Raw genomic sequence first — 27065 nt, 5'->3', positions numbered from 1 at the left:
CTCCAGCTGGAAAGGACTCCAAAAAGAACAGTGGACACTGACAAGATACCACAGGTAAGAGACCGCCTCCAGGGCCTTGTCCAGGAAGCTCTCCATGCCTCGTCCGGGCAGCTCCCCGTGCCACATCAGAACGACACCACGGACAACACCTGCCCCTCAAACACCGAATCAGAGGCCCGGCTGCAACTGCCCTTCTCCCCGGTAGGAGTCGGGCTGGCTGGCACTGCTTCCGCTGGCAGACTTGGTGCCCGTCGCACACTAGACGCTCTCCACGACCGCTCCCTGCTGTGTCGCAGGGTACGTGGAGCTCGGCTTGCACAAAGCCCTCAGCGTCAGAGAGCTGGGAGTATGCACCGGGTGTAGGTAAAACGCCTTATGGACATTCCTCTGAGTGCGTGCAACAACCCCACGCAGGTGTCTCTGTCACCCCTGAACTAAAGGAGGAGATGAAGGCCAGGCCTGACAAAGGCAAACAGGGCAGACAGGAGCTGAATCAGGGATGGCCGGTAACGCCTCTGACGCCATCCTGCCTCGCCATGAGACGGGGAGCGGGCGCAATACAGACGCGCATGGAAATCTGAGCCAGAAGGGGCTCCTTCATTCATTCAAGAAAAGTCAGCCGAGCTCCTGCTGTTTGCAAGTGACGGACCAGGAGCAGGGCCACTGCGGTGAGCAAGACAGCTGGTGTGCCCTCTCGTCCCCCCAGCACTACGTTTCCAACGGGGGGACAGCGGGGGAGGGGTAGACAGACAAGCGAAGAAGCCGTCTGTGGCCGGACAGGGTCTCGGCGCTCGGTCAGAGGGACAGCACGGCACGCGCTGGAAGGCCGCCCTGGGAACGTGGGCTTCGGCTGCCATCTAGCCTGGGCCTGCCACTTGCGATCCGGCACTCTTAGTTCTCCGTCCCACTTAACCTGTCACTGTCCCATTCTCAAAACCTGCAGTTTGGGATTTTTTTGCAATGCTTCTCCTTTCTGGCACTTTTCTCGACCACTCACATGTCACACTGGGCTGCTGGGTGTCCTCTGGTCTTCCGGCTGGGATCTTCCATTTTTCCAGCTGGGCTGTCGCCTTTCAGGAAGCGGAGCGGGGGCCGTGCTGTGGGCGGCCGTCTAGGCGGCCCTGTGTCCCCTGTCCTCCTGGCGCTGGGCTCCGGCCGCACTGCACGCAGCCCATGTCCACGTGGGAGTGTGTAATCCAGCTTTGGGAAGCAAGCGTGACCTTCAGTTTTTGCTGTTGCCATTTTCATTACAGTCAGAATATGAGTAATAACTTTTAAAGCAGAACTTGGTAGTTGAACGAAAAGGATCATTAAGAGGTAGGTTTATTTATTCACATTTTAATCTTTTCATTGCATACCATTTGATATTTTAGGAGATAGTTCCCTATTGCCAAGAAATACCGTTACGTCCCCCGTAATACCCCGGGAGCTCATCTTGTCTGATGGCCCACCCCGGCAGCGGCCTCGCTGGGCAGTGCCCTGGCGGCAGAGGGAACGAACGGCCAGAGAAACCTGGGCGTGGAAAGGCCGGTGCTGCTTTGACTGTGTTTTGTTTGTAAGTCAGACTCAAGGTTGTATTTTTATCTCCGTAAAACTGAACTGACCTCTCTATTCCACCACATCAAGATCCGGAATGGGAATGCGGTTGGGTACAAACGGCGGCTGCTTCATCCCTCATTCTAGACGGCGGCCGCTGCTTACAGGCAGCCCTCCTACATGCACCAGAACTGCCGCTGGAGAATCTGCTGACACACAGCAGGGAAGCTCCCTGGGGCTGGCCCCGCGCCCCCAGACCCCTGGACCTGAGACAGGGCCTCACTGTGCGGCGTCAGCCCAAGACCACACTAACCAGATCTCCGGCTCTGCTCTCTGGGTCCACATCTGCAAACCAGCCGTTCCTCTCCAGGAGTCTGCTCAGGGTAGCACCAAGCAGAGAAAAGCAAACACAGAAGTAAGCTGTGAAGCTCAGCACTCCTTGAACACACGGTGCTGTTGTTAGGAAGCCCTCAATATTCTCTCTCGCTGGGAGCCTCTGCCCATGTGCGTCTCGAGCGCAGCAATCATAAACGGGTGAAGAAGGCGTTCGGGGCTCACGGAGCGTGCATTCACGGGCGGACGAATTACACGGATTATACGGATTTTCGGTATGAAATCCACCCGTGATTATAGCCCATGAAATTGCATTTTTCTTTCAGTCCTACAGAGAATTAAAAAGAAGGTCTGGCAATAAAATGGGCCTCAATCCGGGAGGTTTGGGTCCAGAGAAGTGCCGACGGCTGGAGGCACGGCTCCCAGAGCAGGGCCTGCGTCTCTGAGGCTGTTCGTGGATGTGGACATGACAGCCTCAGAGTCCCCGAGCCTGTTTTCTGATCTGTGACGAGAACTCAGGATCAGCCAGAGGGACGTCAGGAGAAGAAGTGACACAGGCCCTCAGGGAAGCTTGCACAGGCCTCCACCAGCCCCGGCCCTCACTAGCTGCCGCTTGGCTCTCAGCACCAGTAAGTGATGAACGTGTGTCCCGGTGCTGTCCCCTCCCCTCCCTCGCCCGCCTCCCGGGCCGCCTTATGACTTCGGGGACAGAGGTGGGGAAGCTGTCCCCTGGGAATTCCCCTGGGGCCTCCATCATCCCTGGAGGCTGAGGATCTGTGGGCTCCTCTGGGCTCTGTTCTAAGTCAAATGACAGACCCCGCAGTGACCGCCGCAAGGACGTCTCTCTCCCCAAAACCCCGTGGTCACCACTGCAGACCCCACTGGTTCTCACAACGGCTCGATGAGAACACGGAGGGATGACGGTCCTTGCTGTGTCATGCTTGAGGACACCAACCCTAAAGCCAACCGAAGAACCTCAGTGTCGCCAGCCACCAAGCATGGCCTTAGGCCGGGCCCCAGGGGACTTCATCCTTCTTCCCCCGAAGCTTCTCCTGCTGAGGCCAGGTGACGCAGGCCCTGGGCACGGTGAGTCCCCCTGGGCAAGCCCACAGCAAGGCTCTGGGTGCCCTGAGCAGGACGGAGGGCAGGGGGGCAGCCGGCCGAGGGGAAGCAAGGGCCGTTGCCCCCCCCCCCGCATGGGCGCCCTTTCACGCTGGGATGAGGCAGGTGCCTGAAAGCCCGGCCTGCCGCTGGTCTCTGTACACACGATACAGCAAACACCAAGGCAGAAACAAACAGCCTCTTATCAGCTCCTGGAGAACAGCTGTTGACAATCTGCTTTTCCTGGAAAAGGACTCAGGCCTAGGGAGGGTACCCTGTAGTCAGGAGCTCAAACAGCTAAAGAATGTCCCTCGGGGAGGGGCAAGTTCAGCCCCAACTGAGGCAGGGGCTCGTGGAAGAAGTACATAAATCCCGGAATGCCTCCTGGAGGAGGTGGTGGGTCAGGGACGAAGAGGGAAGATCCGGAGGGTGTGGGTGGACCGCAGTCCCGGAGGAGCGCCCTTCCCGGTCATCCAGACGGGGGCGGAGCGGAGAAAGGAAGGGGCCCGGCAGCCGAAGAGTGGCCGGACCGTGGGTCGGCGCGCAGATGCCCTCGGAGGGCACGTCGGCGCTGAGCCCTGCCAAGCCTCTTCCTAGCGGTGCTCCGAAGGGGCGGGCAGAGCAGGCGGCCACTGCCCCTGTGGCTCGGCTCCTCCCTGGCTGGAGCCTGAGCCCAACCCCGAAGGCGGGGTCCCCGTGCACCCCTGCCCGGAGCCTTGGGGCCCATGCGCCCTCCATGGGGGGTCGCCCATGCCTTGGTCAACCAACACGCAGGGAGAGTATTCGGCCAACCCCGGTCCCCTCCATCTGGCCAGGAGCTGACGCCCCGCAGCGCTGAGATGCGCCCCGCACATTCGGGGCCTCGGCCCAAGGATCAGGGCAAAAACCAGCACACCGCGTGGAACTTTGCTCCCAGCTGGGCAGCAAACGTGTCAGCTTCGCTAAGACATTCCCTTTTCTCCCTCATCACTGCATGGCAAAGAATCCAGTCTTCACCCGGGGCTGCACACGCACACACGCACGTGCACATACACTCACGAGATATGCAAATGTAATGCAGAATCAATGTAGAAAAGCAGAGCAAACAGGATTCTGGAAAACCCGGCCTTCCATCTATTTAAACTTGAAATGTTGCCGTTTTCTAAGCTACAAAAATGAATCCAAGTTCCCCTAAGCGAGGAAATTACATGTTCTAAAGTTCCCCGAGGGACTCAGGGACCTCGACGTCACTGACGTTTTGGACGTGACCCTTGGCTTGGCCACATCCACGGGAAGGAAGCAGAGTCAGCCCACGAAAAAGGGGCTGACCCCCACCGGTGCATTTTTGTGATTATTTGCATCGGTTTAATATTTTGAAGACGTTCCACCCATTTTTGATGGGAGGACAGCCCGCCCAGGGCGGTAGCTGGAGCTCACGGAGCTGCCACAGGCGGGCTCAGAAGCTGGCGAGGGGGAACTCAGGGACAGGAGCCACATTTGCACTTCCGAGGCCAGACCACACTTCTCCCATAGATTGCCATTTCCCCGACTGTTTGAACTGATTAAAGGAGCACAGAAAAGTCGTTAGGCCCCTAAATTGCAACAACAAAGGCTGGGTTTCTGTCTTCAATCAAAACAGCACGGCTGGCTGATTCAAATGCTAATAGCCGGGCCTGAATTGGCCCCTAAAAGGGAGACACTCTTCCCTGCAAATGACCAGAAGTCACTCCTTTGCAGCAGCAATCTGCAGGATGCTTCCCGTTGGACGTTCTGCGAAATCGCTCCTCTCCTCGGAAGCAGGGCTGTGGTGGTCTGGGTGTGCGGTGTGCTCTGGGCACGGGGTTCTGCAGGGGAGAGGAGAGCCTTCAGTTGACAGAGCCTCTGACTCTAAGAATGGGCAGTCTTCCGTGAGCCTGTCTCCAGGTCATGTGTCCCTAAAGACATCCGCAGGCCGCTGGCGAAGCCCCCAGTTGGAGAGATGGTTGCCAGCATCTGGATTCCTCCTAATTCCAAGGTGGCCTTGCCTCCTTGGGCTCTCAAGAGAGGAGGCAGCTTCTCCTTCCCCACTCCCGGCTGCCATGGGCTCAGGAAGCTGGAGGCAGCAGACTGACTCTGGGCTAGCAGATCCAAGTTCACATGCTACGTCTCAGAGTATGACCTTGGGGCCAGGGGCCATGCTCTGTGTCTGTGTACACCGTGCACCTGTTCAGTCCTAGGGGAATAGGGAGACAGAGGCTTACCTCCTCCCCCAGGTGAGGGCAGATACCTACAATGCTCCCTGTGGGACGCAGCCTCAACAGATCACAGGCCATGGTACCTTCACCACAAAGTGGACACAGACCAGGTGGACTGTGCCTGGAGCCCGGCCCTGGTTGCCGTGACAGCACCCACCTTGTAACAGAGGAGGCGGGGCTGAGCTCAGGGCATCTGCCCCATGCCGGGGAAAGCCCTTGGTGCTGGAACACAGAGCCCGGGGAGGTGCTCATTCGGGGCAGATGATAGAGAGGCTTTGAAGACTTCTGTCCTTGGCTTCTCTTTTGCCATTCTTAGAGCAATTTTTAAATATTCGGTTTCATATTTGCCTTAGCCACCAATCATGCAATTGCTCACATTTTGATTTTGCGCCTGTCCAGTGCCCAGCGTGGGGCACGTGGCTCACCCCGCCATGAGCTCTCATGTTCCCTTGGTGCGCAGGTGAGCTCAGCTCCATTCTGTCGATGTCACGTGCTTGGTAGGAGCAACACTGGATTTTAAGTTTGTGTGCACAAGACGTTCCAGCAAGTTCCAGCCCCGAGGGAATTACTACATAATCCTCAAAGATAATGGTCCCTTTCCTCCGTGGCAACTCTCTACAGTCCCTGACAATCTCAGAGGAGAGAAGTTACTTGGTTTACTGTGCAGATTTACACAACCCCAAGTTCTTTCTTATTGATTAGTTTTTATAACACTTCTGTTACTGGGAAATCATCTGCAACCCATTGGAAAGTGACAGTGCTTTCGTGGACCTGTGAAAAGACTGTGAACACGAGTGTGGAAAGACAACTTAAAATAGGCTTCCCCAGGGCACCTGGGTGGCTCAGTGGGTTAAGGGTCTGCCTTTAGCTCAGGTCATGATCCCGAGACCTGGTATCAAACCCCGCACCAGGTTCTCTGCTCTGCAGAGAGCCTGCTTCTCCCTCTGCCCCTCCACCAATTCGTGCTCAATCTCTCAAATAAATGGATAAAATCTTCAAAAACAAAATATCAGCATCCGCGTGTGTTTTAGAAAGGAGCTCACCTCCTGGAGAAGTCCATGTTAGCAAGCGAAGATAAATACATCTGATGCAAGCGGCGAAGGTATACTTTACTTGGGGAATCCTTCTCTTCTGGTTTACAAGTAATCCTGGTCTGAAAGAAAGTTTGATTTGTATTTGACTTTCCTGTCCTGCCTCCAGAGCTGGAACGCACGCTGTCAAGGACGAGCACCTATCCCTCTCTATCGCTTCATCGCACACTTCTGTCACACATGGGAGCGGCGCATTGTGCTGTTTCTTCAAGCAAATCTAGCACTTACTCAACTGAGCTTACACTTATTATGCTTTTGGATGTGCATCAAAATATTCTAGGCATGCTGTAAATACTTAGACTCCTCGGCCTCTGTCTTTCAGGATAAATTCGTTGATGAGAGACTGCAAATGTCTCTGAAAAGCAGTAGTCTCTGACAGAGAGCGAGGCTCCCTGGGCTCAGACTGGTTAAAATGAGTAAATCAATAAATGGATAGCATTCAGTGTAGTGTAATTAAGGGCGTTATCCAGCACAGTATTTGAGATAATATTTTAAGAGTCCAAACAGTCACATAAATTGCATTGCTCTAAATTTAGAAAATGAGGAGAAATTATTTTTAAAAGATTACAGAAGTAGCTGGAAAGTTAAAGTAAAACCCACTTGAATCCCCAGGGAAAGAATATTAGGTTTGAGATCATTTCAAAGAGAGGGGAAAACAAAAAACAAGAAACAGGAATGATAAGGGTGGGTGTGAAGGAGGCATAGGGGGCATCTTCAAGCCCTCGAGGTCTTTGTGAGGAAATTATTACAGGGAAATCAGAACACATCCTCAGTGAGTGCTCCACTGGAGAAGCACTAGCCATGATCATGACCCATCCTTGACTAGCCATCATCATGACCCATCCTTGACTAGCTATGATCATGACCCATCCTTGACTAGCCATGATCATGACCCATCCTTGACTAGTTATAATCATGACCCATCCTTGACTGGCCGTGATCATGACCCATCCTTGACTGGCCATGATCATGACCCATCCTTGACTGGCCGTGATCATGACCCATCCTTGACTGGCCGTGATCATGACCCATCCTTGACTAGCTGTGATCATGACCCATCCTTGACTGGCCGTGATCATGACCCATCCTTGACTGGCCATGATCATGACCCATCCTTGACTGGCCGTGATCATGACCCATCCTTGACTAGCTAGGATCATGACCCATCCTTGACTAGCCATGATCATGACCCATCCTTGACTAGCCATGATCATGACCCATCCTTGATTGGCCATGATCATGACCCATCCTTGACTGGCCATGATCATGACCCATCCTTGACTAGTTATAATCATGACCCATCCTTGACTGGCCGTGATCATGACCCATCCTTGACTAGCCATGATCATGACCCATCCTTGACTAGTTATAATCATGACCCATCCTTGACTGGCCGTGATCATGACCCATCCTTGACTAGCCGTGATCATGACCCACCCTTGACTAGCCGTGATCATGACCCATCCTTGACTAGCCGTGATCATGACCCACCCTTGACTAGCCGTGATCATGACCCATCCTTGACTAGCCGTGATCATGACCAATCCTTGACCTTCATGCCACCCAGACCCAACCAGCCATCAGTAGGCACAATAGGCTGATCAGTTCAGGATTTCTCAGACTTGTCCAATGACTGGAATCAAAGGAACTGTTTGAGAAGCTTGACCAACACAGACCAACTAAATCAGAGTCTTCGGGGGAAAAGCCTGGAACTTCCCATTTTTACCACATGCCCCAGGACACTGCTGTGATCTGGCATGTCGGGATCGCTCCTACAGCTGAGCACGTCTCGGGAAGACAAACAGGTAAGCAAGAAGCTGGTCTTCTTGGAAAGCCCCAAACATATGCAAACAACCAAGCACTGTATTCTTCACTTAAAGATAGACTATATTAGTAATAGGACAAGATGTGTTTCATAGCTGGGCTTCGTGGTATTCTCACAATAAAGAAAGCATTTGTCCGAATCCTTTCATTTTTCCTACTCCACTATCGATTCTTCTAGATTCCACTGGGAACCCCCACATCTTGTGGCTTCTCTTAGCTAAGACAGTCGGACTCAACCTGGGAGACAGGCAGAGAGAGCTGGGAGGGGCAGGGAGGGGGTCCGGGAGGCCGGGCAGCTCACCTTGTCCTGGCCTTGGACTCCCCTCTCCATGGCGTCTTGCTGCTCCCGCATGCCTCCCCACTCCGTGAGCCGAGGAAGAAGACCCTGAGAGGAAAACGCAACATGGGCTTTTGCAAACACCCCTCAGTGCTGCCGCTTGCTGATCCCCTCCGGGTGGTGTCCCTCCACCTTCGCCATAACTTAAAAAGTGGGAAACCTGCCTCATCTGCCGACTCACACAGTGGCAAGGTCAGGCTAAGATCCCAAACGCAGTACGGTGTTGCCCACACCCAAACCTCATCCCTGCTGCTAGGGCGTGTCGCACGTCGCTATTTAGGATCTCTGGTCTGATGGTGCCGGCGGCTGTGTTTGGCTGGGGACGCTCTGCGCCTCACCCACGATGCCGGCTGATGCATGTGTATCTCGCTCTCCCGTTAAGTATAAAGGAACGTATCAGATATGTTACGACACTGAGCGTCTCCTCCGCGCTTGCTTCTCTTGCTCTGCTTGCGGATTCAGATTTTCCTAAACATTCTTTTCTCTCGAATCCTCTCCAGAGGAAAACCAGGCAAAATCTATATGGGGGGCGGGGGGTGCAATTCCCCCCCTGACCTCCGCTGGGCCTTGCAGGCAGCTGCACAAGGGGATGGATGCAGGTGCATCTGCAACATGGTCTTTCCGGGCTGACATTCTGCTCTGGCCCTTCTGTCCTGCCACTCTGGGCAATGACCTCACTCAGCGCCCCATTTGTCTCATCGACCTGGTAAAGGCCATGGCTCCTAACTTAACTGGGAGAAATAGAGAATCCTGGCACGTAGTGCCATTTAATCACATTGGCGGATAAGGATAACTGGCCACTGCCTTTCAGCTCCCACGGGACCCTTTTCCGGGAAGCTGACAGTCTGATGTGGCCCCTTCTGACCTCCAGGACCCCTCCTGCAGCTTCCGTGACCACACATCACCCTCCCTGTTTCTGTTCACTGCGCACACCAGGCTGGGCCCATGCAGGGTCTCCGCTGCACCCCGGCCCCACTCCTGTGTCTGAACTGTCGTTTGGCGTCTCTGCCTCACTCACTCTTTACCTTAGCGACATCTCTGCAGACTGGAGCCACCCAGTGAGCTGGATAAGGAAAATGGGGTGGGGGACTCGCCACAGAACATGGTGCAGCTTTCGGAGGCGCGAGATGGGGCACAGCGTTAGGCAAACAAAACAGCTCAAAATGGAGTCACTCGTGCTAAGCTCTACATCACCAAACCGAGACTTAAGTACTATTTGGGTTTTCCCAGAAATGGAGTCTTCAGCCCGTCAACCGGGAGTCGCCGGACCAGCCCTATGAGGAACCCGGCGGGATTGACCCGCCATCCCCAAAGCAACGTGCAACCTCCAACCTACTTCTAGTTGCCTTAACCATTTCTTGTCTGCCTTCCCATCTGCCTGTAAGTCTGCCCACTTGTACAGCTCCTCAAAGCTCCTCTCCGTGTGCAGACGGGATGCAGCCCGATTCGTGAGTCACTGAATAAAACCAATAAGACCTTTAAAATTCACTCAATTGAATTTTGTTTTCTTAACAAAGTACAAAGTGGAAAGACTGAGTGAGGCACATCAGCATAGAGAGACAGAAGTGGGCACATGGGCACAACTGCAAACACCTCCAAGGGGCTGCTGGGGGTGGGGCAGGGCGGGGGGTGGGAGGCAAAATGCACCCCCCACATCAACCATCACTCCGTCTACCCACATTCTCCAAAAGGAACACATCACTCTCTAGACTAACCAGACATGTGTCTAGTTAAATTATAGGTGCATTCATCTATTACATAAAAAAGCACTTCAACATTTCAAATTCTCTATTTTTTTAAGCCATTACCGTTAAAAGCAAGAATACAATTGAACTTTGGACAAATTCATAATTGAAATATCTCAGAAATATAGCTTTCATGTGTGATGGGGAAATCTACTTTCAGTTACAAGTAAGAAGAAATTCAGCAAAAGACCATCCAATGCAGCAAAGACAAAGTCTTCATACGATAAGCAGCACTCTGTTTTGTACAGACACAATGGCCCTTCACCCCTAAATATTTCATCATATATTTCCCAATAAAAAGGTTACATTCTTATATCATCTTTGGAAAATGAACAAATTTAGGAACCGAACTTTGCTCTCATGCTGATTCTCTAATTTACAAACTAAATTCAGATTTTTACAATGACTCCAACACATCAGCGATGGTAATGTTTTAAGGTTATATTGAGATCCAGCCCACTAAGATAACAGGGATGGTAACTTTGAGAACGAATCTGTAATGTAAAGATTAAAAAAAAAAAAAAAAGAAAAAGCCAGTTTCTAGCATGAGAAACAGATTCGATGAAGAGGAATTACTTAAGTATCTGAACAGCTCCTGGGTTGATCACTTCAGCTGCACTTGGCAAAAGCAACACAACACTGAGATTCACTGCAAGGGGGCACGTGAATTCTTGAGGCGTTGGGTACCGTTGCCACAAGGGGAAGAAACGGTTGCCTTACGAACCAAATTGTGATTCTCCCCAAATTCACATAAGGGAGTCCCAACCTTCAATGTGAAATACAGAGAGATGGAGTCTTTTAAAAAGTAACCAAGGTTAAATGAGGTCACAAGGGTGGGGCCCAACCCAGTAGCACAGGTGTCCTTATAAGAAGAGGAAGGGACACCAGGTGTGCACTTGCAGGACAGGCCATGTGAGGACATGGGAGAAGGCGGCCATCTACAGGCCAGGAGAAGAGCCCCGCCGGAACCCACTGGGCAAGCACCTTGATGTTGGACTTGGAGCCTCCTGGACTGTGAGAAATGCATCCCTGTGGTTTAATCCCCCTGTCTGTGGTGTGGGGGGAGGTAACGGAGCACCTGTCTCATGGGTTTCTTAAATCAGATTTCATTGTAACACCAAACACTAGAACCCCACCTGACGAGGCACGCAGGGTTTGCAGAGGAAACACGATTTCTTTAAGAAGCGGAAAGGGCAAAGGGACCTAAATGGAGGCAGACGTTCAAAGCTCCACTCAAGGCACTAGGACTTTGGTACGAGGAGCCTGAGGCAAGTTTCTTCCACATTGTAATATCTAGAACAACCACGCAGAAAACAATACAAAGTGAAATGATCAAAAAACATGGTAAGAACACAAAAATGGAATTCCAAAAATACCAATGTAATCTGCAGAAAAGCCAAGTAGAATTTTCAGATATGCAGAAATGCTTCAATATTCAAAAATTAGTCACTATAAACCACCTCACCAATAGGCTAAGAACCCAACTGATGCAGAAGAAACGTTTGACTGAATCGTACGCCCATTCATATAAATCTCTCCGCAGCAAGCTAAGAATAGAGAGGAATGTGCTCAAGACTTGGCAGCTGTGCCCAGCAGAGTTCTGATAAAGGTGCAAACACAGTTCAAGGGAGGGGATAGACGATTCCGCAAATGGTGCTAACACAAATCAACTGTATGGGGAGAAAATCCTTCTCAAGAAAATGGGCTCATGACCAGGTGAAGTGTACCCCAGGTGTGCAAGCCTGATTCAACATTCACAGGTCAATTAATGTAATCCATCAGGTCAATAAATAAAATAGATGCAAAAAAATCATCCTACAAAATCCAACACCAATTCATGATAAAAACCCTCAGCAACCTCAAAATAGAAAGGAACTTCCTCAGGGTGCCTGGCTAGCTCAGTCTGTAGACCATTGTGACTCTTGATCTTGGGATTGTGGGTTCAAGCCCCATGTGTGGTGTAGGTTTGTTTGTTTTTTAAGAAATTTCCTATTGATAAAGAACATCTACAATTAACTTGACACTTAATGGTGAGAAGCTAGATGCTCTCCCCTAAGAACAGGAACAAAGCAAGTATGTCCCTTCTCACCACTCACAGTCAACACAGTACTGGAAATTCCAGCTGATGCATAAGGGAAGAAAAGGTATACAGATTGGGAAGGAAGAAAGAAGTCTGTCTTTGTTCACAGGTATTTTGTTCATGATTGTCTATGTAGAAAATCCCAGCACTAGCCCCCCAAAATTTTTTTGTCTGGAACTGGATGATTATATGAAGGTTAGAGGATACAAATTCAATGTACAAAAAGCAATCAATTTCCTACATACTGCAATGAACAATTGGAATTCGGAGTTTAAAACACAAGACCATTTATATGGTCACCTAAAAAAGTACTCGGGAATAAATCTAACAAAATCTGTATGATATAGATAGGAAAACTACAAAACTCTGATCAAAGAAACTAAAGATCTAAATAAAAGGAGAGATTCTTCACATTCAGGGATGAAGAGATTCAGTACTGCTAAGACACGAGTTCTTCCCAACTCAACAAATAGATTCAGTAGAGTCCCCTCGAGAACCCCACCAAGTTCTGCAAATGTCAGCAAATGACTCTGAAGTTTACATGAAAAGTCAAAAGACTCAGAGAAGCCACCACAATAGTGAAGAACAGAGTCAGAGGACCGACACTATCCAACTTCAAGATTTACTCTCAGACTGCAAAAATTAAGACAGTGTGTAATTGGTGAACCAACCGTCAAGTGCATCAGTGGGACAGAATAAACAGCCAAGACACAGACCTTCACAACTATAGCAACTGATCTTTCACAAAGTCTTTTCAAGAAATGGAACAACTGAACACCCATGGGAAAGAAAAAGAATTTAGAGAGCACGAACCCAAGGTCAGAATGGATCACAGACCACACAGAGGATGCAAGCCCCGATGCCTGTGGGAGATCCCACGGAGGAGCCTAGCTGACCTTGGCGGTGACGTGGTTTTGAGGTCCTACACTAAACGCAGCACAGTCCACGAAAGGAGAAGTTGGTAAGGTGGATTTCACTAAAATTAAAACACCTGCTCTGTGAAAGACAGACAGACTGAAGAGACAAACACAGACAGGCAGGAAAACAATTACAAAAATGTACCTGAAGACTTGCACTGAGAACACATAAAGTGGGGCGCCTGGCGGGCACAGTCGGCTAGGGGTCCAACTCTTGGTTTCAGCTCAGGTCCTGGTCTCAGGGTCATGGGATCAGCCCCATGTAGGGCTCCAAGCTCAGCGTGGCGTCTGCATGGGACTCTCTCTCTCTCCTTTCTCCTCTGCCCCTCCCCCTGCTCATGGGCACTGTCTCTCTCTCCCTCTCTCAAATAAATAAATAAACATCTTTTTTTTTTAAAAAAAGGAAATACACAAAGAACTCTGAACACTTAACGAGAAAACAATACAATTAAAAAATGGACCAAAGATCTTAGCAGGTAGCTCACCAAAGAAGAAGAACATTGGCAAAGGATTATTTGAAATAATTTGAATTATCTCATATGATTATATGAAAAAATGCTGCACATCATGTCATCAAGAAAATGCAAATTAATTACTATTTCACACCCAATGGAATGGCCGAAACCTGGACACTGACGCCAGTAGGCGGGACCCGGGACAGCCGGAACCTTCACTCGTTGCTGGCGGGAAGACAAAATAGTGCAGCCGCTTGGAAGCCCGTTGGGCAGTTTCTCACACAATTGCACAGGCTCTTACCGTGGGATTCAGCCATCGCGCTCCTTGGTATTTACCCAACGGAGCTGAAAGTCACGTCCACGCGAAAACCTGCACACGGATGTCCATGTCTGCTGTATTTACCATCGCCAGAGCCAACCGTGGGCTTCAGTGTCATAACAAATGTGATCGTTTTCTCTTCGCCTTGAAGGACCTGGATTAGGCAGCCCCGCAGCCATTCATCACCACAGGAAACGTCTGCAAATCTAGGTCACCTCCTGCCTAGAATGAGGGCGTGCGAGTCGTCTGACGCTGGAAGGTTCCAAGCGCCCCTCTCAGAAGACAGAGCCACGCCATGACACACGCCAAGACGGCAAGCCCGACAGACTTCACGCTTTATTTTTGTTAAAGACACTCTTCGTCACTTTGCCCACGGCCAGATTCCGCGGACCTCGCCGGCGTTTGTCCAGAAACAATGCCGTGAATTACTTTTGCACAAGACGCTCCGTGTCTGTCTTTGCCCCGGAATCATCCTCCGCTCCTTCCCGCCAAAGCTGTTGTGACATCAGCAGGTGCATTTGCACCGATCTCCTGTCCATTTTTTAATTAAAGAGGTGATTTACTCTCGATAATATGTCTTCATTGTATATACAGCCATGTGGAGATTTTGAAACGTGTGAACCGGTCACACAAGGCCCCTCACTACGCAGATGGAAGCTGGCTGCCCGGGCTTGGGCGGCTGGATGGCCGAGCGGCCTGGGTGGGGGACGTGGGGATGGCTCCCTCGGGGCAGGGGCTTCTGACCCACCTGCGCAGAAAGATTTCAATGCATCAGCAACTCACAGTCGTATCCACACGTTCGGAGCGACGGCCGCCCGTAGGTAAGCACAGATTTCATCGTAGGAACAGGTGCTGATAGACACATGAGCTGGCTTCCTACGAAGCATCAAGGGAAACTCTCACGTTGGAAATTCGCTGCAATGCTCGTTTCCTTAGACCTGTGGATCCAACGTGCATTCTCACGGGCCATCCCACTGAGCTCTGTGGATTATTTCTGCGACTTTTATCTCAGTCAAAGGACAAAGTGTTCACGAACGATACAAGGCTGCTTCATCCATCTCTGAGGAAGAAACCACGGGGAGAGACTTCTCAATGAGGCTCACCAAGTTTCAGGAAAACTCTGCCAAGCATCATATGCAAAAGTACATGATTTCAAACGTCCCGGGAACTAGAGCAGTTCAGGAGGAAGTTCCCGATGCTTCCTTTTTAGCATCTTGCTACGTCTCGAAGTCCTCATGGGGTCCTTAGCCAGACTCCCCGAAAGCGCAGGGTGCACGAGGGGGTTTTGCCTGCACAGGAGAGTGGATATGAAAGTGCCTTTGCAGTGGGGTTTGGGTCATTGTTTTCCCAAATCAGCCTCTGATTAGATTGTCATGTCACGCCCTGACCCAGTAAAGCCAACCGAGAGCTCATCCTGGGCCCCAAAGGCTGTCCTTTTTGCCATTTTCTGTGGCTTCTCACTGCACTGGGACCACCACCGATGTGTGGAGAAGCATCATCTGTGAGCCCACTTAACCAAACCCAGGAGTGGTGGACCATCCCTGGGACGGCACGGCCTGTCCCACCGGGTGGCCTCAGGAGCGCGCGTGGACAATAGGAGACTTTTTGTTAAATAATCCCCCCAATACCACATTTGTTCTGGAAAGTGTCCAAGCTCCAGGCCCTACAAATCCTGGGCACTCTGTGACTGAAGGCACACAGGCGGGGGCCGCCAGGGTCTTCCCATGTATTAAATATTAGTGACACTTAACACCAGCGTCAATGGAAGTTTTCTTCCTCCCCTACCTGGGCAATGTGGGGCGCCTACTTCGGAGAACACGGACTCGCAGGCTGGAACTTCAGGATTTTGTCCCCTCCTGAGGGGAGGGCGTTCTCCGCCAAAGCGGGGAGCACGGGGGGCCAGGGCGGCCCGCCCTCCCAGAGCCACTCTGCAAAGTCCCTGGAGTCCAGGGCCACACAGCAGTGACGGGTTCCACTCAGTAAGTGTTTCCAGGAACCTGCCCGGTTTGAGGAGATACACAGGGATCCCAAGCTCGCCCCTCCCGGCCCCGTGGGGGTTTGCTGAGCCGCTGGGGAGAGAGGAGCAGGTGAGTAACACGGAGGTCCCCAGGCCCCAGGGAAGGTGGGGGCCGCCTGCGGAGACGGGGCTGTGGGACAAGTCCTCCTATGAGGAAGACTCCTCTGCCCTGATGTGAGGGGAAAGGGGACGAGGGGTGGTTCCCGCATCGCCCTCCCACCGCCTTGAGGCTGAGCCGCTCCCATAAAGAAGAGAGAACTGCAGCCCCGCCCCACCCCACCCGGGCCCTGTACAGAGAAAGCCAGCAGCACCCCTGGAAAGTATACATAAGCCCCAAACCTACCAGCCACCGATTCTGACTAACCTGTGAATCCCCTAAACATTCTTTCCATAAAGTACTTTTTGTCCTTCTATTGGGTACAGCGGACGTCACTAGACCAAGTGCCTGCGCCTTTCAAGTCGGTTTCCTGGGTCAGGCCCGGCAGATGAAGGGTGTGGAGGGCCGGCTGCTGGGCGGGGGCGGGGGGCCATCCGGCGCTTCCTGTTGTTCCAACATTAACATACCTGCTCCCCCGGATCAAAGGGAGCCTCGCCTTCCCTGCGTGCTCCCAACAGGGGAGAAAAAAGTCTAATATAATTAAAAATAAGCAGCAATTTGGTATGATCGGAAACGGACAGTTCGTTACCAAGGATTCAGGTTTGTGGAGAGCAGCTGACGGGTCCGATTTGAATTCTCCCGAAACATGAACTTTTCTGTAGAGAATTCCCTCTCTTTGTGTCTGCGAAGACATTTCCCTGATCCCCTGCCTCTGTGGGTAGAAACCACCTATCTCGAGGGTGGACGCCACGGCCTTTTCTTCCCACAAGTGCAGTCCGCCCAGAGCGGAGATATTTCATTTTATTAAACATGACCCCATCGTCTAAAATAACAGGAAAAAGAAGCAGCTCCATAAGAGTGCGTTTTATGTGTCTGACTCGATCGGATGGCTTCATTACGCTTGTGCTTTCATCTGCGTATTCACTCCGTAAACGATTTGTTGAGTTGGTCGGACCCTGCGGCCGCCATGGTGGGTCTGACCAGACCAGAACTGGCCGGATTCCCATCTCCAGGGAGCCCGTGGTTCACTGGGGAGACAGAACCACGCCCACGGCTCTGAGTGGACAAGTGGCCCGGAGGACAGGAGCCCCAGCCCTGAGAACTAGTGTAGGAGGAGGACATGCCCCCCAGGAGGCAGGCCAGGCCAGCATGGGACGGAGGAGGAGGGCAGGAGAGGGAGCGTGGGCGCTGCCTGGGAAGAGAGGCCGCGAGCCCTGCAGGGACCGGAAGGCGGGGAGATGGGCGCCGGGGGCAGAGCTCTGTGGGTCACATCAGGATTTCCATCTTGATCTTAAGAGCCGCAGGAGACACGGAGATATTTTGAAGGGGAGCTGACATCCTTTGATGTATTTGAAAATCAGTATCCAGTTGAAAATTGATGGAAGGAGAGTGAAAGTGGACCCTGGTCCAGGCGGCGGGTCACGAGGGCCACGAGGGCCTGGCCCCAGCATGGAGACCCCGAGAGATGTCAGGCGTTCGGGATATGAGAGCCAGTGTGGGGGTACATCAGATACTGGGGGAAGGGAGGGGTGAAGGGCTATCCCCCTGCCATCAGACCCACTGGAGCCACGCACAGAAGTCCCTCCGCACTGCGACCCTGAACCATCACAGCGACATGTACTTTCACCCTTGCTGGGTGCAGAAGGAAAGAGGCAGTGACAGAAGCGACTTTCCCAGAGCCTCAGAGCTGGCCGCTTCCCACGTGGCCCACCTGCCTCTACCAGCATGCTGCCTTCCCAGCGTGGGCACCCCAGAATCTCCCAGAGCCCCCACTGGACCCCCGACCAGGTGAGTCTAGGATCCTCTCTGAAATAGAGCGACAGGTCCCGGGTTGGGCTGAGCCCGTGGCAGGCCCCTCGGTGGGCAGCCGTGGGGCTCCCCCCGCCATCAGACCCACTGGAGCCAAGCAGAGTCACCGTCTGGGTTTTGTAATTTAGTGAACCTTCCACATCATCTCATAAAATAGACTATTACAGGGAGTTAGTTCTAGAAAAACAAAACCACCGTGCTGACCACTTTGGGGAAAACGGGATAAAAGTGTATCACCAAAGAAACTACCGGCCGGTTGGTGACGGTGAGAGACGCGCCGGGTTTGAAGGCCTCACACGGGGGTGGCCGCTGGGTGCTGATGTCATCGAGCACCGGGAAGTCCGGCGACACTGCGCCTCGTTGTGGAGGACACAAGCAAAACCGCACCAAACCGATCAGCAGACCCAACCCCCACGGGCAAGCCCTGCCCTAGACCGCAAAGCCCTGGCGTCCACACGTGACTCTGTATTTCCTTTCAACATATCTGCATTAAGTAATCCAAGAGCAAACCCGGTTTTAATGTTAACTGACCGCCAACCCATCCAGATGGCTTGGTCCAATGTTGTTATTTGGCCATGAATCTCTAGGTTTCCTCTACTTAATCAAACACACTTATTTTGTTTGTTTGTTTTTATTATTTTTAAAAGATTTTATTTATTTCCTTGAAAGGGACCAAGAGCGAGAGAGAGAGCACAGAGGCAGAGGGAGAAGCAGACTCCCCGCTGAGCAGGGAACCCGACTTGAGACTCAATCCCAGGACCCTGCGATCGTGGCCCGAGCAGAAGGCAGACGCTTAACGGACGGAACCACCCAGGTGCCCCTCAAGCTCACTGTCTGAGCGCGATCGTAACGTGAGTCTCACATGTAGGAAAGTAACAAGAGGGACTCATCCTACGTGACGCTGTAACGTGCTGTCCCAGGAAACAGTTGGACAGAATCAAAATACAGAAAAAGACCCAACTAGCTTTGACAAGGTGGACTGTGATAGAGAATGAATGTTCTAACAAACAGCTGTAAGACAGACGGCGGAATGTTCTGGAAATATAATGTCCGATCTCAGTCTCATCATCAGATAAAGGTGGAGAATGAAATCATGGAAGTGCTGCGCAGCTTGAACAGGAGGTTTCCAAGCTCGGCTGCGGGCAGAACTCCCGGGGTGGCTGGACAGGCCCCAGCGCCCTCTTGTTCTGCAGCTCCTCAGAGGGCTCCGATGTGCAACCAAAGTAAAGAACCACAATATGGACCAATATTTATATAATATTTCCTTTGGGAAGATAAACAGCAGAAAGGAAAAGACTGAAACATTTCGATGACCTCAGAATTAAAACTATCGGTTGATTCCATAAATGAAAAAATAATGCAAGTCATTGAAAGGTGAATGACAAACGTGTAACTTTTTACAGCTCCGTGACAGGCACAGGGTTAATATTCCAATGATGAGATCGTACAAATCAAAAAGAAATTGGACTATCAGAATGCACACACTCATGCGCACCCGCCCCCCCGACCTACACACACAGGCATGGCTACTCGTGAAAGTGATGTGTGAGATACATAGCAATGAAATAGGGAAGGTGTGTTCTAGCTCACTAGTAATAAAAGATGCAAAACTAACCACTTTTATTTACAATATTGGTAGAAAATGGTTTGGGCTCAGGTCATGATCTCAGGGTCATGAGATCAAGCCCCACGTTGGGCTCCGTGCTGGATGTGGAGTCTGCTTAAGATTCTCTCTCTCCCTCTCCCTCTTCCTCTCCTCTCTCTTTCTTAAAAAAGAAAAAAATATATAATAATGACTCAATAAACTTCCAACAGTAAGCAAGCTGTGGTTGGAGCACAGAAGCCTGGAGATCCCCAGGTTCTGTTTCTCTGGTATAACATTTCAGGTGTGTTACAGAACTTTCTGCCAATCTGTGCTGGGATCTGCCCTCTCCTTTCTGTGCAATGCACTAGCCACGAGCCACGCACACAAACTGAGCACTTGAGGGGGCGCCTGGGTGGCTCAGTCGGGTAAGCCTCTGCCTTCAGCTTAGGTCATGATCTCAGGGTCCTGGGATCGAGCCCCACATCGGGCTCTCTGCTCAGCGGGCGCCTGCTTCTCCTTCTCCCTCTGCCTGCTGCTCCCCTCGCTTGTGCGTGCTGTTCTCTGTCAAATAAATAAATAAAATCTTAAAAAAAAACAAAGAGAAGAAAGGAAACAGAGCACTTGAAATGTGGCTGTTACAAGCAAGGGACTGAATTTTAGTGTTACTTAACTATATTAAATCTAAACAGACAAGACTAGTGGCTACAGCATTCAACAGAAGAGATCTAGATTGATTGCCGTGTTTTTCCAGATAAGGAGCCTGAATCCCAGGAGGTAAATGACTGGTTCGAAGTCTTACAACTAAGTAGGCAAAGACCACGTACATCAACAATGGTATGATACAACCCGAATAGATTCATTCCCACTTAATTCTACCCTGCACGATGGGGTGCAAGGATTCACGTTCTTTTGAACACTTTTGAAGAAAAAGTGAGTGAATTACGAGATTCTTTGTTCTAAATTTTCTGCTGGTCTCCAAATAGCTTTCCGTGATGACCTTAATTCTTACTTTAGAACGGAGCATCCAAGAGTCTAAACTGGATCCATTTTGCCCACATTTCATTAAACAAAGACCAGAATTAATCGAAAATCATAGCATGAGGTGTGCTGTGTGATCTGAAAAGGCTTTTGGGGCACCGGGTGGCACCGCCAGTTAAGTGTCCGACTCTTGATTTCCGCTCAGCTCAGGATCTCGTGGTCATGACATTGAGCCCTGAATCAGGCTTCCTGCCCCGTGTGGAGTCTGCTTCAGACGCTCTCCCTCTCCCTCTGCCCCTCTCCTCTCTCTCTCTCTCAAATAAACAAAATCTTTAAAATAATTTTTAAAAGACTTCCACACTTCTTTCACACACATCTTCAAGCTACAGACTCAAACCCTACATCCTGCAAGTCTCCAGAAGATCGACGCTGCAGAACCCGTATGTGTGCATCATGCAAACAAGTGCACACACGCACACAGGTGTGCACACGAACACACGTACGCACGCATGTGTGCACACACAGGTGTGCACATGAGCACACGCACGCACACAGGTGTGCACACAGGCGCACACACGTGCACACATGCACAAGGCATGCACACGAGCGCACACACAGATGTGCACACGAGCACACTAAAGCACAAACATGCACACATCCCTCCAGGACATTTCTCCCGGAGTTATGTTTTTAAAAAAAAAAGAAAAATACTGAAAACAAAGTGGAAAGGAGAAGCATTAATTAGAGATGAGAACTTGGGGGAGAACATGGGGCACAGCTTCACATCTCTTCTTTTCAGAACAAAAGCAAGAAGGCCCGAGGCAGGTAAACACATAGGAAAGGTGACTGGGGGCTGCTCGCACCTTTAACCTTCACCTTGAATCCAGGAGCTCTCCGTGTGTGAGCGCGTATTTCCAGGGCACGCCGTGCCGTGTCTACGTGCCGTGTCTACACGTTCACTCCTCTGGCTAAAACACTGCTTCTCATCTGCTCGGAGCAGATGTCCCCGCCCCCCGTGAAGGTCCCCGCCCCCCCCTCCCGTGAAGGAGGCCACTGAGCCCCGCCGGTATTCAAATGCTGGGAATCACGCAGCCCTTAAGTGTTGGGAGGAAGTGGGTCTTTCCTTGTAAAGTTAGCTGATGGTTCCTCTCAACATACCTGGGACACCAATTTAAAAAGGAAAAAGGAAGTGGTCAAAGTCATGCTTTTTTGTAAACTTCAAAGCTTATCTCTCCCTCCCCCCGCTTTACATTTTACTGTCTGGGGAGCTGACTCGTCTGCAGCTGTTGGCAGAGACGGTGCTCCATGGCGTCAAACCTGCCTCCTCACGGCCCATAAAATTACAGCAGGGAACCAGGACCCGCAGGTGTGGGAGGGAGAGGCCAGGATGCCCCCTTAATGATTTCTCTGACACCCCATGCTGAGCTGCTGGAGGAAGGGGCTGGAAGGGGCTGTGAGGTGCGCTCGGCTGCTCGGGGAGGCTGGGCCAGGTCGGCTCTCCCTTCCAGGACCAGTGGTGGCTTCCAGCCCCGAAAACTATTCAAAAAATTACTGTTGCTACATGTGCTGGGGCATGGGGAACCCCCACAGAGACTTGTGTCCCCCGTACAAATCCACCGAAACTCAGACCACCGAAGGAGGGAAGCAGAGAGAAGCCAAATCAGATCCAATATCTGATAACCCAAGTTCAAAAGACATCAAACCACATCAAGTACTATAGCAAAGTGCTTTAAAATCTGCAAGCCCAGGTTCTGTTTCCTCCTCAAACTGGGAGAGATAAGTAAACAAATAAACATTGTACATGTTTTCAAGGATGTCAGATTTCTATTGGTACATTATAGGAAGAATGGAATACATTTTGTCCTTTTTTCTTTTAATGATAAAAGAAATTAATAATTTAGACTATCCATTAGTCAATTGTAATAAAATTTTGCAAATCACTAGATCATCATGCCTTATGGTTTTAATCCCATATTTTTGTGGGGTTTTTGGCTTGTTTGTTTTTTAAGATTTTATTTTTAAGTAATCTCTACACCCAACGTGAGACTTGAACTCTCAACTCTGAGATCAAGAGTCGCATGTTCTCCCAGCCGAGCCAGCCGGACACCCCTTGACCCCATATTTTGAAACAGAAGGGGTAAAAAGCCAGAAAATTGATTTAAAGAAATCTAAAATTGCTTATATTGTTTTTGTTGGGCAGATCGAAAAATGCACACATTTCTTTAAAGAAATGGAAAAACGGATGTGGCGTTTGCAAGAGGAAAGAACAGGGAAGGGGGAAAGATCCATCTTAGAGATGTTTGGGAAGCAAAGCACGGGGCTGAGGTGTCATCAAGCCCTACCCTGTGATCCGCGGCGTGGTGGGGGCAGGGGTGGGGAAGGACAACGGGAAATAAAGCATGACAGAAAAATGAAAAGTTCCAGTTTTGCCCTCAAGGACATTTTATTTTTTTTACTGAAGCACGGTTGACTTACAACGAAGGCATCATTGAAATCAGGGACCCGACACACACACACAAACTGGACTAAACACGTTTTTTTAAAAATGGGTAAGGATTTATCTTACACCCTTAAATTACATTTACTCGGTAATACTGGGTTTGCGTTATGCGTAGGGAGCAGCTTGGGTGAGTTGCATCTGTCGGGCTCCCCACTAACTTCTAGAGAGAAGCGTGGGGGAGGGGTGGCCCCAGAAACAGCACTGCTCAGGCTGATGGGAAAACAACCATCCCTGGGAAAGAAGCCGCGCTTCCAGCGCTGTAGGATAGAGGAAAAGGAGGAAAGGTTTTACGTGGCAAACATTTCCTGAGACCCTACCATGGGTCAGGCACGGGGCTGGGGGTCTTGGTGCGTAAAGATTAAACACAGTAAGGCACAGGGCGTCAACAGAAGCTTCCGGATCATGAAGACACTCAAGCCCAGAAGGGAATGACCAAGTCAACACCGTGGATCAGAGGTTGGCAAACTCTAGCGCGTGGGCCCAGTTTTGCGGTTTCCACATTTCTAAATGGCTGCTAACAAGGAAGGAAGGAAGGAGGGGCTAAGTCACGCGACCAAATCAAATGTGGCCGCAAAATGACGGGCAAAATGACGGGCGTCTCGTCCTTTCCAGAAAATGTTTGCCGACATCTACGAACAGCTAGAAACACGCCGTGCCTACCCCAGCCTGCTACCCCCTTCCTGCTCTTAGAGCTTTCGGAGTTTGCGGTGTCCGAGGGCTCTCTATAGAAGTTAAAAGCTTTCTGAACTCCTGCTTTCACATGGATTGCGCAACACTTTTCTTTATGAAGCGATCGGTACACTAAACATTGTAACAGTATTCAAATGTCGCTGATTTCTGGAAGGTCTTTTGGGCCACTCCATTCTGCTACCTCTTCTAACTCAGACATTGTATGCGGTTAAAGTACATGCGTGTTTGTGTGTGTGTGTGTGTGTGTGTGTATAATAATCTGCACGTGTAAGAACCGCGTTTTCTATTTGTGATTAAACCACAAAGATCGGTTCACCTGGGGACAAAACTACTTTTCAGGCATAACTGAAGACAAGGCTGTTTAATCACCCAGTTAAGCCGGTGCTACCCACCACATGACTTGAGAAGAACAAGGAAGCCATTCTCGCTCCTGTTGAGAACTCTTCATGCTGCCCTTCCCTCGTGGGTCAGGAAGCTACTCACAATCTGAAGTTGGAATTTTTCCAAGTTTTACATTACGTATTTTATACTAGTTTTAAGTATATTTGGTCATGAAAGGAAATTTATACATTTTGAAAAATTAAGGCAAAACAAATCTGCCTGGATTTATCTATTCATATGGACAGTGTCTAAAAAGAAAGTGAATCAGGTAAGTAGGACACTTATTTTGGACTGTCTTCATTTTATTGACTACAGGCTTGCTTAATAGAAATGTAACAAAACCTGCTCTTCTGGAACCAGCCAAAATAAAAGTTTGATCCTTGATCTAAGTGGAGGCTATGGTTCGTTCCTAAAACCAATGACTCCATTTGGCGTATGCCCATTTGAGGTAATTAATGCCATTTGTACTAGCCAGAGCTGCAGTCACACTTCCCAGCAAGCTGGACCCAACGGGGCCAGGCACCAGCTTACCGACCACAGCCTGCCTGCAGGGCAAGCGGGGTCTGATCACGAACACGCTACCCGCTTCAACTACGCAGCTGCACGTATGACACCCAACCCTCACTCTGGACTAAGGACAACAAGATTGTTTCTCAGTCTGCATAACGGCAAGTCCTTCTGTCAGCTGCGGCTAAACCTTGTCCCGGAGTCTGGTTTTCAATCGTTTTGCATAGAACGTAGTAAGTAAGACGCATCTTGGTGGCCCAGTGGATTCTGCCAAGCTGCAAAGTGTTTGGGAGATCTGTTACAAAATAGACACAATTATTTAGGAAAGATTATTGGAGTACATTTGAGACAAAAGAGGTAGACACACTACAAAGTTCCAAGAACTTTGGAGAGAAGACATATTGATGATAAGCATGAATGTAACTTTGCTTTTTAAACAAAGCCACTTTCCTGAGAATGATGCGGTCTGCCTCTGACCGTCAAGCAGCCAGCTCCTCTCTGGCGGAGCACCAGGCCGGTGTAGTGCTGACCACACACCCCTCCTGGGGAGGAGCGTCCCACCAGTGCTACGGGGGCCCCACACCGCTCATGGGGAGGAAAGCCTGGCACAGAAAACATGGAAACGTGCAATCCTCTTTGCTATACATCTTTACAGCCTCGGTCTGCTGGCCAGCAACCAAACCTTCCCACCCCTACTCATGTAAAAGAATAAAAGGGTGCATTGGATTGATCTTATATGAAACTGTTTCTTAAATTTATTTCTTAAAAAGATTTGTTTTTTTATTTTAGAGAGAGAGCCTGAGCGAGAGTACACGTGGAGGGAGAGGCAGAGGGAGAGAATCTTCGAGCTGACTCTCTGCTGAGCGCCGAGCCCGAGGGGGCACTGGATCCCACCACCCATGAGGTCACGACCTCAGCGGAAACCCAGAGTCCAAGACTCAACCCACTGAGCCACGGAGGCGCCCCCCCCAAATTTATAAAACAATTAGAGAGTCTAGCTTGGCATTATCTGAATTATCTGAATTATCCGGAAGCAGAGATGCAGTACAGTATAAGTTCTTTTTCCATCATTTTCAATTCTTCACATCATATTTCTATCAAAAATTTTAATTTACACTAGCTATTATTTTTTAAAATCAACTCATGTGGAAAAATAAGAGAAAGAAGAAAGCACATTTAATGAGTGGGAAATTTGTGGGAGAAGCTTTGTATAATGTGTTTCATTAAATTCTTCAGTAACCCTATCAGATTAGAATTATTGCACCCATTGTTAAAGATAAGAAAGCTGGGGGCACCTAGGTGGCTCAGTGGGTTAAGCCTCTGCCTTCTGCTCGGGTCATGATCCCAGTGTCCTGGGATGGAGCCCCGCATCGGGCTCTCTGCTCAGCGGGGAGCCTGCTTCCCCCTGTCTCTCTGCCTGCCTCTCTGCCTACTTGTGATCTGTCTGTCAAATAAATAAATAAACTCTTTAAAAGATAAAAATAAAAATAAAAATAAAAAAGAACAGCACTCTTTAAAAAAAAAAAAAAAGATAAGAAAGCTGACACACGTGCCTTACACCTGTCAGAATGACTAAAATCAACAACACAGGAAACCACATGTGTTGGCGAGGATGTGGAGAAAGGGGAACCCTCTCACACGTTGGTGGGAATGTAAGGTGCTGCAGCCTCTCTGGAAAACAGTGTGGAGGGGTGCCTGGGTGGCTCAGTCACTGGACGTCTGTCTTTGGCTCAGGTCATGATCCCAGGACCCTAGGATCCCAGGGTCAAACACCAAATCGGGCTCCCTGCACAGTGGGGAGCCTGCTTCTCCCTCTCCCTCAGCCTGCTGCTCCCCTTGCTTGTGCTGCTTCTGTCAAATAAATGAGTAAAATCTTAAAGAAGAGGAAGGAGGAGGGGGAAGAGGAGGAGGAGGGTGGTAGTATGGAAGTTCCTTCAAAAGGTAAAAATAGAACCACCCTGCAACCCAGCAATTACGCTCCTGATTCAAAGGAATACATGCCCCCCAATGTTTACAGCAGCGTTATTTACAATAGCTACATTATGGAAACAGTCCAAGTGTCCGTCAACTGATGAAGATGTGTGTGTGTGTGTGTGTGTGTGTGTGTGTGTGTGTGTGTATTACATGCATCTCTCTCTCTCTCTCTCTCTCTCTCACACACACACACACACACACACAATGGAATATTACTCAGCCATAAAAAATACGAAAGCTTTCCATTACAACAACATGGGTACCCCATGGATGGAAAGTATTATGCTAAGCAAAATAAGTCAGAGGAAGACAAATACCATAAAAATACCATATGATTTCACCCATATGTGGAATTTAAAAAACAAAAAAAATAAGCAAAGCAAAAAACAAAAAGAGAGAGAAACCAAGAAACAACTCTTAACTGCAGAGAACACAGTGACTGTTACAGAGGGAGGTTGAGGGGGCACGAGGGACTATAGGACGCGGATTAAGGAGAGCATTTGTTGTGATGAGCACAGGAGCCACATGGAAGCGATGAATGACTTTATTGTACACCTGACGTTAATATAACATTTC

General features: G+C 50.1%; 1 protein-coding gene across 5 annotated transcripts in view; it reads right to left on the bottom strand.

Annotated features, from left to right (window-relative positions):
- Window positions 1–27065, bottom strand: part of LOC309864868 (uncharacterized protein) — a 72673-nt gene that overhangs the window by 6563 nt on the left and 39045 nt on the right. For 4 of the 5 annotated variants that reach the window (XR_014311798.1, XM_082730749.1, XM_082730751.1 and 1 more), the window contains 4 exons: window positions 8400–8483; window positions 6227–6336; window positions 1850–1910; window positions 998–1200 (listed from right to left, as the gene is read on the bottom strand). Coding sequence is in view for 3 of the 5 variants with exons in the window: in XM_082730749.1 (XP_082586875.1) it covers window positions 998–1200; window positions 1850–1910; window positions 6227–6336; window positions 8400–8483 (458 nt within the window). In the remaining 2 variants the exon portion in view is untranslated. Of the gene's footprint in view, window positions 1–997; window positions 1201–1849; window positions 2198–6226; window positions 6337–8399; window positions 8484–27065 lie in introns of all 5 variants that reach the window. The other variant, XR_014311799.1, reaches the window with a different exon arrangement.

Source organism: Mustela nivalis (assembly GCF_964662115.1).
Source record: "Mustela nivalis genome assembly, chromosome: 5".
Taxonomy (NCBI): Eukaryota; Metazoa; Chordata; class Mammalia; order Carnivora; family Mustelidae; genus Mustela; species Mustela nivalis.
The sequence above is the reverse complement of the archived record's forward strand: the minus strand, read 5'-3'. Positions and strand labels throughout refer to the sequence as shown.